This window comes from Thunnus maccoyii, chromosome 7, assembly GCF_910596095.1.
Source record: "Thunnus maccoyii chromosome 7, fThuMac1.1, whole genome shotgun sequence".
Lineage (NCBI taxonomy): Eukaryota > Metazoa > Chordata > Actinopteri > Scombriformes > Scombridae > Thunnus > Thunnus maccoyii.
In genome coordinates this window covers 5,289,136-5,303,173 of record NC_056539.1, presented here as the reverse complement: position 1 = coordinate 5,303,173, position 14,038 = coordinate 5,289,136, and the positions used below count along the sequence as shown (strand labels likewise).

General features: G+C 39.5%; 2 protein-coding genes across 2 annotated transcripts; both read left to right on the top strand.

Moving 5' to 3' along the window:
• Positions 1-1,910: 1,910 nt before the first annotated feature.
• On the top strand, positions 1,911-10,072 carry scinla (scinderin like a). Its single transcript, XM_042416736.1, has 17 exons — positions 1,911-1,997; positions 3,047-3,239; positions 3,375-3,529; positions 4,750-4,911; positions 5,023-5,172; positions 5,322-5,411; positions 5,518-5,650; positions 5,873-5,961; positions 6,068-6,283; positions 6,386-6,519; positions 7,580-7,670; positions 8,232-8,402; positions 8,504-8,678; positions 8,768-8,883; positions 9,008-9,085; positions 9,192-9,252; positions 9,337-10,072. Exons 2-17 carry the CDS (start codon positions 3,059-3,061, stop codon positions 9,504-9,506), a joined length of 2,172 nt encoding a protein of 723 aa, XP_042272670.1. The 5' UTR covers positions 1,911-1,997; positions 3,047-3,058; the 3' UTR covers positions 9,507-10,072.
• Positions 10,073-10,333: 261 nt separating this feature from the next.
• On the top strand, positions 10,334-13,707 carry zgc:109982 (uncharacterized protein LOC553564 homolog). Its single transcript, XM_042417865.1, has 6 exons — positions 10,334-10,508; positions 11,976-12,137; positions 12,265-12,444; positions 12,528-12,621; positions 13,149-13,332; positions 13,468-13,707. The coding sequence occupies exons 1-6, from the start codon at positions 10,412-10,414 to the stop codon at positions 13,705-13,707; spliced, it is 957 nt and encodes a 318-aa protein (XP_042273799.1). The 5' UTR covers positions 10,334-10,411.
• The last annotated feature ends 331 nt before the right edge of the window (positions 13,708-14,038 follow it).

Below are 14,038 nucleotides of genomic sequence, written 5' to 3'. Positions count from 1 at the left end.
ACACATTCTGAACATAGTTTGGCCTCAGGTGACATGGAAGGCTGCGAAAGGAGTCTGCTGTCATAGATCATGTCTGAGATCTGTGAAACTACTGCTGTGTTTGTTCACATGTTTGTTTGGGGACCTTGGACAAATTTCTCCAAATGCTACATCTTTTCTAAGGCTTTTATATGACCTTACCGACAATAATGAGATCTAATGGCATCCAAGAGCAGCTGTTCCTGCCATTACAGATCCACTGCCGGACATTGGGAAGGGATGACTCAACAGCCCATATTAGGTCCAGTTTCCGTGCTCCTTACCCTTGGTTATGCATGTTGGTGCATTATTTTAGAATACAAGCAGTTTTTATGAAGCACAAAGTATGTTTTGTGTGCTGCTTTACAGAAATTATGACTCATTTCTTTGGCAACGTCTGGTCTTAGTTCTGTGTGTTATTGTGTTAAATATTCCCTGATGGTGAGTGTTAACTTATAACTATTCTTTTCTGATGTCTGGATGAGACATTAAAGATGACTTCTCTGTTGCTCTAAATAAATTTGCAGTTTTCCTTACTACTGTGCCTGCAAATAGGGGACCAACTTAAATATTTGGCTGTCTTGTAACTCTGTGAATTCCTGTTAATGTTGCTGGGTAAACCAATATACAACTATGATGATTACTGAGATCTCTTCTGATACAGACTCTAAATGGCCTTCAGTGTAATATATCCTCTGCAAGTCAGATTTAGTTGCATCAATATTTAAGCCCTGATCTCCTGTAACACTCATGATCATGCCTATAACTCATAGAAAGCCTAAAGGAAATTGGCATGTGTTTAAATTTTTGTAACCATGTTAGCAGCGTGTGGAAAATTTAAAGGTGCAGTGTGTAGAATTTAGTGGCATCTAACAGAACAGATTTGGCATAATATAATATTCATAAGTATGTTTTAATTAGTCTATAATCCCAAGAAACTAAGAATCATTATGTTTTTGTTACCTTAGAATGAGCCCTTTATGTCCACATAGGGAGCAGATCCTCTTCCACAGAGCCCAGCATATTGCATTGCCATATTTCTGCAGTAGCCTAGAATGGACAAACCAAACACTGGTTCTAGAGAGGGCCTGCACATTTTTTACGAGTTTCGCGGCCACCATAGGTTCTTCTAAATAAAAACAACTCAAACAAAGAAATAAAGTAAAATACAATACATACTGTTAAATGTATTTCTTTGTTATGTATATGTTTATTGTGTCATAATTAAATTAAAAACAGAACTGCCTGTTGATTGGTTGGTAGGTCCAACAATTTGGTCCAGACTGAAATATCTAAAAATCTATTGGATGGATTGCAATGGAATTTTTGTATACATTCATTGTTCCCAGTGGAAGAATCCTAAGGTGATCCATTGACTTTTCCTTGAGCACCACTGTTAGGTTGACATTTTTGGTTTTTCTTTTTTCCTTTCCTTTCCTGGTTTTGATAAGTGCTATTTAAATAATTATTCTTATTATTCTTATTGTTATGACATGCTACTCTAAGACAGTGAACATGGTAAACATTATACCTGCAATGTAGGCTAATTAGGTGTCTAAGTACATGCTAACAGAGCTGCTAGTGTGCAAATAACTCCTTAACATCTTGGATATCAAAATTAAGTTGCATAAAAGTATTTTGCATTTATTCTGGCTGCATTCTCATGGTGTTCATAAATGGATCTTGATGGATTTCTTTATAAATATTAAAAGCAAAGCTCTTTGGCTTTTGGTGTTGATCCACTGACACCAGGCACGAAGTTACATATCTTATTTTCTTTGCTGCATGAAGGCTGTTCATGCAGGAGTGTGCTGGGCTGGGTTGGGATCAGCTGGACACGCCTCTTCTTCTGAACACGGATGTTTCTCCAGGCTATATAGCAGACCGGAGCACAGACAGCCTGGGCGTAAACCTGGAAGAGCAGCATTTCAACAGTGTCAGCTTCTTCACACCCAGCATCTTTCTTCTGTCCTCACCAGGTAAAGAAAATGTGTTAATCTGTGTACTGCATGTTTTAGAGAAAGAGCGGCGCCAAAGAAAAGCTCTCTGAGGCTCAGTCTGAATTTATAAAGTAGGCAACAGGCACATGAAATTACGCTGAATGTAGTTTGTCTTATTTGTCTAATTATTCACAACAGGCTCCTGCAAGGCCACACTTTAGCTGATATGAATTCTTTGCCTGATTCTGCATCAAAGGAAGCAAACATATAAGGTTTTAATCAGATGAATTTTGCAATACATAAGCTTATGTAATATGGGTTTTAAATATAGGCTAGAACAAAGTAAGAATGCATGAATAAAGTCATTATTTTTTTCTCTATGACTGGTTAATAGCCTGACATTTTTCAATTAATTAATATAACAATAATTTAATTTTCTCTTGCACATGATACATATTCATTTACAGTATGAATTTTTGTATTGCCACTATTGGCTGGGAATTTTGCAAGGAAACAGTTACACACTGTATCAAACACTTCTGGCTGTTTTCTTTTCCTGTGGGGAGTGGCTCTTCCTGCCCTAAAATATCACAAAAACACTGTGCATTGCAGTTTGACAGTAAAGTGGAGAGGGCACTCCCTGGTACATAAGGTGACTCTCACCACTTTATATCAACACACTTCTATTAATCACGTGGTACTTGTATTACAGGTTAAGCAACAAAAGCTGCAGTATAAACATAGGACAGACATTGTGGTCTGGGAAAAAGAGAATTGTAATGGAAATGGAATAAAGCAACATAATGCACTATTAATGAAGTATCCTACTATAACTGCCTGATTTCAGTTTGGGCTTTTGAATGCTTTGTGACATGCACCATTCATTTTCCAAATGCTCTCAAAATAAAGGCTCTCAAGTGATGATACAGTATGAAACTAGGGCTGCGATTAACAGTTGTTTTCATTATGATTTACAGCATCTCAAATTCAAATTTTCAAATTCAAATTCAAATTTGCTTTATTAATCGATTATTGTCCGTGTTTTGACCTGATGAGTCACTTGTTAATGAAGACATGTCTCCTCTCAGGCCAGGAGCACTATGGCGCACCACAAAGAGTTTGAGACTGCAGGGAAGAAGCCCGGCCTGCAGGTGTGGCGTGTGGAAAAAATGGATCTGAAGCCCGTCCCTACTGAACTCCATGGAGACTTCTTCACTGGAGACTCTTACATAGTGCTCTACACCACCCCTGCTCCTTCTTACAATGTTCACTCATGGATTGGTAATGGATTTAGATTATCTAATGACACCTCAAACCACAGCCTGGCTTATAATAGAATTAAATTCCACTTATTTGTCTGTCACTCTCAGATTATACAGTCATTCTTTTTTTTTACCATTATCTGTAATAACACAGGCGAAGAAGCTTCCCAGGATGAGAGAGGGGGTGCTGCCATCTTTATGACCCAGCTGGATGACTTCTTGGGCGGAGCCCCAAGACAGTTTACTGAGTTTCAAAACCAAGAGTCAGTCACCTTTATGGGCTACTTCAAGTCCGGCATCAAATACAAGGTGAAACATGATATATGCATGTGTTGAAATCATTTAAAATTTATTTTTCACAGAAACAACAAAGGTTTGACCTCTGCTGAAACAAGACTATAGTTTGATGTTGAGATTAACTTCTGTGTACCAGACAACAAAAGCAAGTCTTGAGCTTCCAAGTGAAACCAACTTAATGACGTAAGATAAACTGATTGTTTATGTATTGTGTGTTTATGTGGGAAGTGGAAATCCTCACAGTGCTATTTTGAGATGTTTGGAGTCACGGTTAATTGCTCCCTCAGGTTTTCCACTGAAGGTTTCCATGGATAATTTGAACTGGCAAACAAGCTGGGAAGAAACATAATGCCAAAACACCAAAAGGCTGCAGATGTCATAAGCTTAAATAGGCCACTGAAAAACAGACCATCCAGTATTGTATTTTAGTGTTACAGATGTTGTAAATTTGAAGTTGAAATTTTAATCCCCTCAAATCAGAATAATTTTTTGAACATCTTTAAAGGAATAGTTTGACATTTAGGGAAATATGGTTATTTGCTTTCTTGCCAAGAGTTAACTGAAAATATTGATATCAAACTTATGTCTTTACAATACTGTAAATATAAAGCTATAGCCAGCAGCTGGTTAGCTTGGCTAAGCTTAAATACTGGGAATAGGTGGAACAGCTAGCCCATTCTGAAAATCTGTGTTATATCTCTTTTGATAAATCTGGACAAAAACCGAAGTGTAAAAATGACACACTGTTTCTTGGCTGACTGCAGTGTCTCTGCTGGTTGCCTCACAATGATGGCAAGACTCCAGGAAGTCACTGCACCTGGCCAGGAATTAGTCAGGAATGAGCAAATTGTTGTTTTTACACTTGGTTGGTTTTTGTATGAGAAAAAGAACAAGATATTACATATTCATTTGAGCTTTGGAGCTACTGATAGGCAGATTTTTCTTACTGTTGGACAGAGTCATGCTAGCTGATTCCACCATTTTCAAGTCTTTATGCAACTCTACACTAACTGGAATGTGAACATGAGAGTGGAATCAATCTTCTCATCTAAGTCTCAGTCAGAAAGCAAATAAATGTGTTGTTTAAATAGGTTTAAACAGTTTCCAAAAAGTCAAACTATTCCTTTAATATCAATCTTTGCATCTGTGCTTTGTATCCTTTCAATCTACAGACCATGCTGTTGTAGTTTAATGTAATAGTTCTAAAACTTTATTCTACTTGACTGTCACAGAAAGGTGGAGTAGCTTCAGGCTTCCAGCATGTGGTGACCAATGAGACAAATGTCAAGCGCCTGTTGCACGTTAAGGGTCGTCGGAGGATCAGAGGAATAGAGGTGGACTTGTCCTGGTCCAGCTTCAACAAAGGAGACTGCTTCATCATTGACTTGGGAAAGGTGATCTGGATTAGGGTCTCGATTTCTAAAAAGACTGAAATAGTGCAGGCCATTTTGTTGCATTGTTTCACCATATCTGCTTTTCCTGTTCTCCTCTCTGTCAAATCATAGGACATCTACCACTGGTCTGGCAGTGAAAGCAACCGCTTTGAGCGCCTGAAAACCACTGAGTTGGCCATTGATATCCGTGACAATGAGCGGAGAGGCCGCGCTCAAGTACACATGATTGACGAAGGCTCTGAGCCAGAAGCTGTCATTAAAGTAAGTGTTTTTTCATTTTTAACAGTTTTATTCACAACAGTTCTGTGAATATTTGTGCCAACGGCTGTGACAAAGAATTTGTCTGGCTCATGTGGCTGCTAGGAAGGATGTAAGTTGCAATGTTGCAATCTATGTGTGTTTATATAAAGGTGCTTGGACCCATGCCCAACCTCCCACCAGGAAGCGCTGATGATGAATCAACTGATAAGAAGAACATGAGTCAAGCATCTCTCTATTTGGTAAATACGCACAAATGTTCAGCTTTTAAATGAATTCCTGCAAAGAAACATCACAGTATCTAAAAGGCTCAGATGTAAATGTTTTGTTTCATCTCTTTTTTTCTAGATCTCAGATGCTGCTGGTTCCATGACGACAACTTTGGTGGCTGAGAGCAACCCATTCAAACAAAGTATGCTTTCCCAAAGTGAATGCTACATCTTGGACAATGGAGGAGACAATAAGATATTTGTCTGGAAAGGTAATAGACCATGACATCTGTGAATTTCATTTCAGCAATCTCTTCTTCTTCTTTGGAAGAATCAACAATCTGTTTTGTGTGTTTGTCAACGCTCAGATTGCTCATAGCAACAAGTTGTGAGTCATATTGTGTGATTTTGCTCCATTTGAGAATATATGAGTCATTCATAGATTTTACCAGAGTTTGAAGTCTCTAACCACGGTACCACACCCCAAACTGCAGGGCGGAATGCAAATGCAGATGAGCGCAAAGCAGCGCTGAGTGCTGCAAACAAGTTCATCAAAGAAAAGAAATACCCCCAAAATACTCAGGTAATGTGACAATGTAGTAAAAGTCTGCTACCAGAGCCTCATCCTCCTTATCTTGTCTAATATCTATGAGTATGCTTGCTCTTCTGTCTCTTTCTGACACGTACAGATCCAGATCATGCCGACAGGGGGTGAGACCACCCTGTTTAAGCAGTTCTTCTTCAACTGGTTGGACAAGGATGAGACCACGGGTCCCAGCAAGGCCTATACCATTGGTCGCATTGCTAAGGTGGAGAAGATTCCCTTCGACTCCTCCAAGCTCCACAGCAACAACGCCATGGCTGCCCAGCATGGCATGGTGGATGATGGCTCTGGTAAAGTAAAGGTATGATCACTAGAAACACTATGCTCAAGTTGTATATTCAATTATTCAAATATCAACATGTTTACCTAAACAGTGTGCTGTGACAATGGTGGGTGTCTGTAGATATGGCGTGTGGAGGGGACTGATAAAGCACCCGTGGATCCATCCACCTATGGACAGTTCTTTGGAGGTGACTGTTACCTGGTGCTGTATTCTTACAACGCAGGAGGCAGGGAGAAGCATATCATCTACACCTGGTGAGTGCAGCATTTCAACATGGCTGGATTGACCTGTTAGGAGGCCCTGGGGCAATCATCTGTTGATGGGCCCCAAAATAAACTAAAATTATTAAGGGTTTTAAAGTAGATTATGACACAGACCCCTCTGTAAAATTAGCCCAGGTGATGAAATAATAATGCAGAAATCATCTTAGCAGATATTTTACTCTGCAAAGCAAGACCAAGAGTCTACAGCCATGCTAGCAGCCTTGTGAGGCTGCACTTAGGTGAAGTGGTGGGCTACTTTGAGCAAAATGGTAACATCGGCACACTAAAATTCTCACAAGGACAATGTTAACAAGCTTATGGTCAGCAGGTATAATGTACAGAATACCACTTTCACTCTTAGTTTAGGATGTTAGCATGCAAAGATTTGATAATTGGTTTTGCAAGTATTTGTTCATAAACATAACTAAATTGAGACTAAACTGACAAAAGCGGGCAATTGAAATGTCAGAAGGATACATCATTTGGGAACCCTAAATGTCTGTACACAATTTTGAGTGAATGTTAAGATATTTAAAAATATAAATGGGATAAGTGAAACATTTATGTTATGCACATGTTAGTGGTGCTAGATGAATTTACAGTTATACATAAATAGTCATAGACTGTCTTTCAAATAAAATTTAAATATAATATATGTTTAATTTGATTCACTGGATTTAACAATATCAGCAGCTGTCTTAATAGTAGCTGTTGACAAGGATCTTCTTTCGATATCTTGACAGATTATGGAGCAACTCATCAGTCAACACTGCAGTGCTCAGTTATATGTGCATATATGTGCCAATAGATTTTGATCACAAAGGGAGCATAATGGAATAGTGGAGAAAAATCCTAAACAAAATTGCAATTATTCAAATTATGTACAACCATCTGACATGCTAAGGACCTCAGACTTTGTGGACCTCTGGGGGGTCTGGGGCTCTGGGGCTCTGGGTCAGTTGCTGTCTTACCTGGTTGTTAAACCAGCTTTTACAGCAAACATCACCGTTCATTCTACTGGAGCATGAATTCTGGTCTTTGTTTTCTTTAGGCAAGGGCAGAAGTGCACTAAGGATGAACTGGCTGCTTCAGCCTTTCTCACCGTCAACCTGGATGATTCCATGGGAGGAGTAGCCACTCAAGTAAGGCATTTACCAGGAAAACAATCTACAGTGTTAATCAGGTCTTTCTTTAAAGGAATAGTTTGACATTTTGGGAAATATGCTTATTAGCTTTCTTGGCGAGAGTTGATTAAAAGATTGATATCACTCTCATACCTGACCATTAAATATGGGGCTACAGGCAGCAGGCGGTTTGCTTAGCATAAAGACTAAATTAAAACAATGAGTTAGCCTGGCTCCACTGCACATGGCAAAGAAATAGTCTGGATTGTTGTATGGATTAAACAAAAGAGATATGAAGTGTTGATTAGTGATTAGTGATTTGGTCACCCTTGGACGACCAAGTTATCAGTGTCCCCCTGTTTCAGTCTTTACTCAAAGCTAAACTTACTGGCTGCTGGCTGTAGCTTGATTTTTAAGGGACAGACATGACAGCGGTACCAATAATCTCATCTAAATCTCAGAAGAGAATTTCTATCTACTATTCCTTTAATGACTTCCAGCATAGGGAGAACAACTCATATTACCGCTGTCTTCATCATAAATGTATGTTTAGCTGTTTCTACTGCTATGTCCTGGCAGGTTCGTGTCACTCAGGGTAAAGAACCTCCTCATCTTGTGAGCGTGTTTAAGGACAAGCCTTTGGTCATCCACCTGGGTGGAACATCTCGGAAGTCTGGAGAGAGCAAGCCTGGCAGCACACGACTCTTTCATATCCGCCAGAGCTCCACCAAAGCCATGCGGGCTGTTGAGGTCAGCCTCTTTTGAACATGAACATTGAACATGCATAAAATTGAGCTTTATAATGAACCATTCACACCAATTCTCTCCTTCTTTGTGTTTCACTGACCCAGGTGCAGCCCACTGCCTCCTCTCTGAACACTAACGACGTGTTTGTGCTGAAGGCAGATAGCTCCCTGTTCTTGTGGAGGGGACAGGGAGCAACTGAGGGGGAGATGACTGCAGCCAAGTATGTTGCCGGCTTGCTCGGGGGAACTGCCACTGAGGTAGCTGAGACCAAGGAGCCAGGTGAGTGCTGAAAACCGAGCTTTGATCTCTGCAGGGTAACTGCAAAATATTTCCTGTGGAAAACTGTTTTTTTTTTTCTTTGTCGTCAGCTGGTTTCTGGGCAGCACTGGGTGGGAAGAAGGACTACCAGACCTCCAAGATCCTGCAGAATACAATCAGGCCTCCACGACTGTTTGGCTGTTCAAACAAGACAGGCAGGCTGATCGTGAGTATTCATCAATTTTAATTCATTAAAAGAAGTCATTGTATATTATATGTACAGGGTAATTTAACTTATTTGAAAGTTTTATATATAGCCACTTTGTAAATGTGTACTGCTCAATATTTAGGCGGAGGAGGTGCCTGGTGAGTTCACACAGATTGATCTGGCAACTGATGACGTTATGATTCTGGACTCCTGGGATCAGGTGTGCTACATTCTCTTTTGATGAAGTGATTCAGTCTCCATTTTTGTAGATCTCATTTTTATTGCGTCCTTATCCCTAAATCCCTTATGCTTGTTTCTCCCATCAGATCTTCGTTTGGGTCGGAAAGGACGCCAATGAGGAAGAGAAAAATGGATCACTGAAGATCGGTAAGGCAAACACAGCCATATTAGAGAGGAGGAGAAATTACAGAAGAGACTTTGTTCACAAATGTATCCTTGTTTTCCTTTCAGCCCAAGAGTATATCAACTCGGACCCCTCTGGGCGTCGTGGCATCCCCATCAGCACCATTAAGCAAGGAGAGGAGCCACTCTCCTTCACTGGCTGGTTCCATGCCTGGGACACCAAGATGTGGGAAAAAGATCTTTTGGCCTGCCTGCAAGCCCGTATCAAAGCGCATTAGTAGAAAAACACAAAGCAGTAGCACCTGCAAGACATGTGCAAAGATTCATTGCTTATCATGTATTGTTGGACTTGCAGCATAATCAACCTATAAAATACTGCGAGCTTGGAATTTAAAGCTTCTGTGTGGGTAGAGGGCAGCTTGGTTTTGCATCACTGTTGTACTTAGTGGGTATTTTTTGAAATAACACAACAAAGTCTGAAGTAATATTCAAACTGTGACAAAAGAAAACACAAGCAGAATCTTATTATTCCAAGGTCACAGTATCCAAACAACAGTATATTGCACCAAACTTTTTTTTCTTGAATTTTCTTTCACATGCAGTACATGATGAACTAACAAGTGTTTACAATCCCATAAAAAAGGAAAAAAAGATGCATTGTCTTCCTGAAGGAAGTTTTGTAATTTGACATGTTTCATAAATGAGGTACCAGCATTTTAAACATCACACATTCAGTATTTGTGTTTACGACTAAAAGACTGTATATTTTTACCTAAAATTTCCCTTTTTACAGCCTGGGTTGCAAAGAGGAATTTAGATTGAGCATTATGAATTTGAATAAATATATCACCATTTTTGAAAACTGTCTTTTCTGATTTCATTTTGTTCCCAATCAGACAAAAACATGAGTTTTTGCTCTCAAGCCTATTTTTCATATCTCACGATTCACTGCAACATTAAACTTGTTATCATTAGCCTAAATCCTCACTAGGCATCAGCACCTCGTGTAGGCCATGCTTGATGGTAATCTTCAATCCATGTGTGCAAGGCTTCTGCTGAGTTGCATACCTGTGGATTAAGGAGGGGGCTTTAAAAGTGTCTGCACGTCGCCTATTGCCTCCTCTCTATTGTTCTCTGTCATTCTCTGCTGCTGGAGCTGCAAGACAAACACTGATCAGGCACAATGAACCAGAAGGTGGTACTCATCACTGGCTGCTCCTCTGGAATTGGCCTCGCCTTGGCTACCCGCATCTCAAAAGATGAGAAGAAGAGGTTCATGGGTAAAATAGTCAAATTTTGTGTCTAAACTTGTCATGATTGATGTGGGCATTTCTGAAACTGTGTCACTGGTGTGCAAATAGACTGAGAGGATGTCTGTTTTGCAAATGTATCAGGTTGTATATGCTGAAGACAAAATTAGAGAATGGTAATTTAACATTTTAGGAACTGTACAAAAATTATTAGGGATAAGTCATCAAAAAAGGGGAAGTGTTATGTATTTTCTCTTTTAGGCTAACAGGAGAGTAGTCGGAAATTTTTGGAAGGGCAGGGGAGGATATTTTGAATTCTTATCACCCCAGATTTATATTTTTCAGCCTTCCTTTGAGCTGCAAAAAGCTGCCTGTGCCTGGTTCATTTAGTCACTGGCAGTGGTAATAGCTGTTCAGTAAGTAGCTCTTGGTTCAAAAATAGAATGGAATGGAATGGTTGCATAATGTTTGCAATATTTTCTAATTGGAAATTTGTTAGATACTGAGAAAATGATTGCTCCATTTACAGATTGAATTCAAAATAGTATACCATTTCAAATTCTTTATGTGCCTTACATTTTAATGATCAAACAGGTTTTACTGATTCAACACTGCTCTATTATTGTAAGATATTAGGGTGGAGGGTGTTGCAGTTTTTCAAGTGAACGGGAAGGTCCATTGAAAATTTTTAGAACGCTGTCATAAAGGTATGGTTCAGCTGCCCCAATAATTTTTCGTACAGTCCCTAACCTAAACTGTAGAAATGAAATAACTCAAAACTTGAAGGATTACAGCCAGTTTTATAGTGATGAATATTCAAGATTGTGTGCTAATAGTGGTTATATGGCTGCAAAAAAGGGGTATTTTACTAAATAAGTCATAGATATCTAAAACAAACAGAGTAATGACAGGCTGTTTAATTGGTTAGAAGCTTGGTCTATGTGTTTATAGAGGCAGTTTACCGAAATCACACACACACACACACACACACACACACACACACACACACACACACACACACACACACACACACACACACACACACACACACACACACACACACACACACAAAAAAAAACTTAATGCAGATAGTTTTGGTTTTATGTGGAAAACAAAAGTTTGAGATATTCACCGTTGACATAACCAACTAACACTATCATATCTTTTCAGAAAAATTGTCCTGGTTTCTCTTGATAATCCAAACTGTCTGCAGTTTTTATTAGAACTGCTTTCTGTAGAGGAAATAGTCTGAATGCCTGCAGAGTAACTAGGACACTGTTTCAGGAAACAACATTGCAGTTGAATTTTTGAATGTCATTTGTCAATGCTTTGAACATCATGAAGAAAATTACATTACCCTTAAATATACTGGGGGTGGCAGCAAACACCATTGCAGGGTACCATGGAGGTTACTAAGAAAACATGTTTTAATTTGTGATGATCTGTATCCAAGTAGTAAACAAATTCACTGGTTCAAATTGATTTCAATTGTTGTAGTGTATGCTACCATGAGGAACCTGAGTAAGGGTAAGGACCTGGTTGAGGCAGCAGGCAGGAGTCTGGGCAGAACTTTGGAAATCAAACAGCTGGACGTATGTGACGAGAACTCCATCAAAGCCTGTGTAGACAGCCTGCCTGACCGCCGGGTGGACATTCTTAGTGAGTCAAAAAACCCTTTAGTTAAAGGATATCAGCTTTTAATATTGAGTGTTGTTATTGCAACTATGTATATTTTTCCAATATATTCCAACTGTATATTTTTTCCATGCTTTACTTCCTCACATAGTAAGTAATGCTGGGATGGGTCTGATTGGACCCATCGAGTGTCAGTCTATTGATGAGATGAAAACTGTCATGGATACCAACTTCTTTGGGCTGGTGCGGCTGCTGAAGGAAATCCTACCTGACATGAAGAGGAGGAAAAAAGGCCATATTGTGGTCATTAGCAGTGTCATGGGCATCCAGGGTGAGAATTGTTACATCTCTTCATCATTCTCACATTCAACTGAGGTGACAAAACAGTGTGTTAACAGTGTCTTTGTTTTTCAGGGATTTTATTTAATGATGTCTATGCAGCATCCAAATTTGCAGTGGAAGGCTTCTGTGAGAGCTTGGCAGTACAAGCCCTGAGATTTAATCTCAAGTAAGATACTGATTCTATCATGCTTCATTCACAGAACAGAGACTGATGCACATTTTTGTGCTGGTATCTCTTGTACTGAGTTCCAAGGGCTGGGATCAGTGAGGGAAAGATATTGTATGTCAGAGAAACATTCCCTTCCAGAGCTAACATGCAAATGCCTGCAAACTAGCACTTGCCCATGTTATGTCTCTACCATCTGCACAGTTCTATTGCATAACCAAGCCCACTATTGTCTCACCATTGAGGGAAAAATATGCCGACTTAAGTATGCCAAACACAGCACACCCTGGCTCTGGGCAAGTCCTAGCACAGTATTCACCAGTAAGCGTATATTAAAGGGAGTAGCTCTGCAAGGTGGTTTCATCTCAGATAGGAGCAGAGGAATAGGGCCATATACTTAACACAAAATGTTCCACTACAGTGTATTAAAGGTAAAGTTACCTCTGTAGCATTTACTAACTTGTTGTACTTCAGTCTCTTATTGGGAGGGATATGAATGTGTGTGTACTTCTGTTTTCTTTTCTCAGTATCAGTCTGATCGAGCCAGGTCCAGTGATAACAGAGTTTGAGCGTAAAGTCTATGATGAAGGCATGAAGACTGATCTCAGCAATGCTGACAAAATTACTGCTGACATGTTCACCAACATCTACTTGAAGAACTACAAACAAATCTTTGAAACCCTCGGGCAGACTGCTGAGGATGTAGCAGAGGTATAGCATTATTCATCTGCAAACATCCCTCACCTCATCATATGTTGCTTCACCATTAATACACTGCAACTGAGATAAATTAGTGCACATTCTCTACACCAGTGGTTTATGTTTGTTCTTTGTTTTTTCTTCTAGCATACTCACAAGATCATCACCATGGAGAATCCCCCGTTCCGTCATCAGACAAATACGCTTTACACCCCTATGACCACCCTCAAATATGCTGACCCTAATGGTGACCTCCCAATTGACACATTTTATAAAATGGTGTTTGAACACGATAAGGTCTTCAATGCCAGTCTAAACTTCCTCAAGCTGCTACGCTGGAGAAGCCGAAAGAGCTTCACACTGGAAAAAGATAAGAGCAACTCATAAAGTCCATGTCTCATCTTTGCTGTTTTTGTGAGATAAATTCATCTGTGTATGCTAATGGCTTTTCAGCAATTTTGCGTTTATTTTATTTTGAACTATAAGACTTCTTTGCTATGACATGCTGAAACAATAATTATTGTGAACAAATAAAACATGAAAAACTATGGATACTAATGACAATACAATCTCCTTTTCCATGTATGTCTGAGCTCCTGCTGAAGATTGTAAACTGCACCCTATACACTGAACAGACTACTATAACTCTCTTAACTCGTTAAGCCTCAAAGCCTTTATATTACACAATATGTAAGAGGTAAGCATAACTATGAAGGGC

Coding starts and splice junctions, on each gene's coding strand:
- scinla (XM_042416736.1), top strand. CDS start 3,059: ATGGCGCACCACAAAGAGTTTGAGACTGCAGGGAAGAAGCCCGGCCTG. Junction 4,912..5,022: donor TCATCATTGACTTGGGAAAG/GTGATCTGGATT, acceptor GTCAAATCATAG/GACATCTACCACTGGTCTGG. Junction 6,284..6,385: donor ATGGCTCTGGTAAAGTAAAG/GTATGATCACTA, acceptor GGGTGTCTGTAG/ATATGGCGTGTGGAGGGGAC.
- zgc:109982 (XM_042417865.1), top strand. CDS start 10,412: ATGAACCAGAAGGTGGTACTCATCACTGGCTGCTCCTCTGGAATTGGC. Junction 12,622..13,148: donor GCCCTGAGATTTAATCTCAA/GTAAGATACTGA, acceptor TTCTTTTCTCAG/TATCAGTCTGATCGAGCCAG. Junction 13,333..13,467: donor CTGCTGAGGATGTAGCAGAG/GTATAGCATTAT, acceptor TTTTTCTTCTAG/CATACTCACAAGATCATCAC.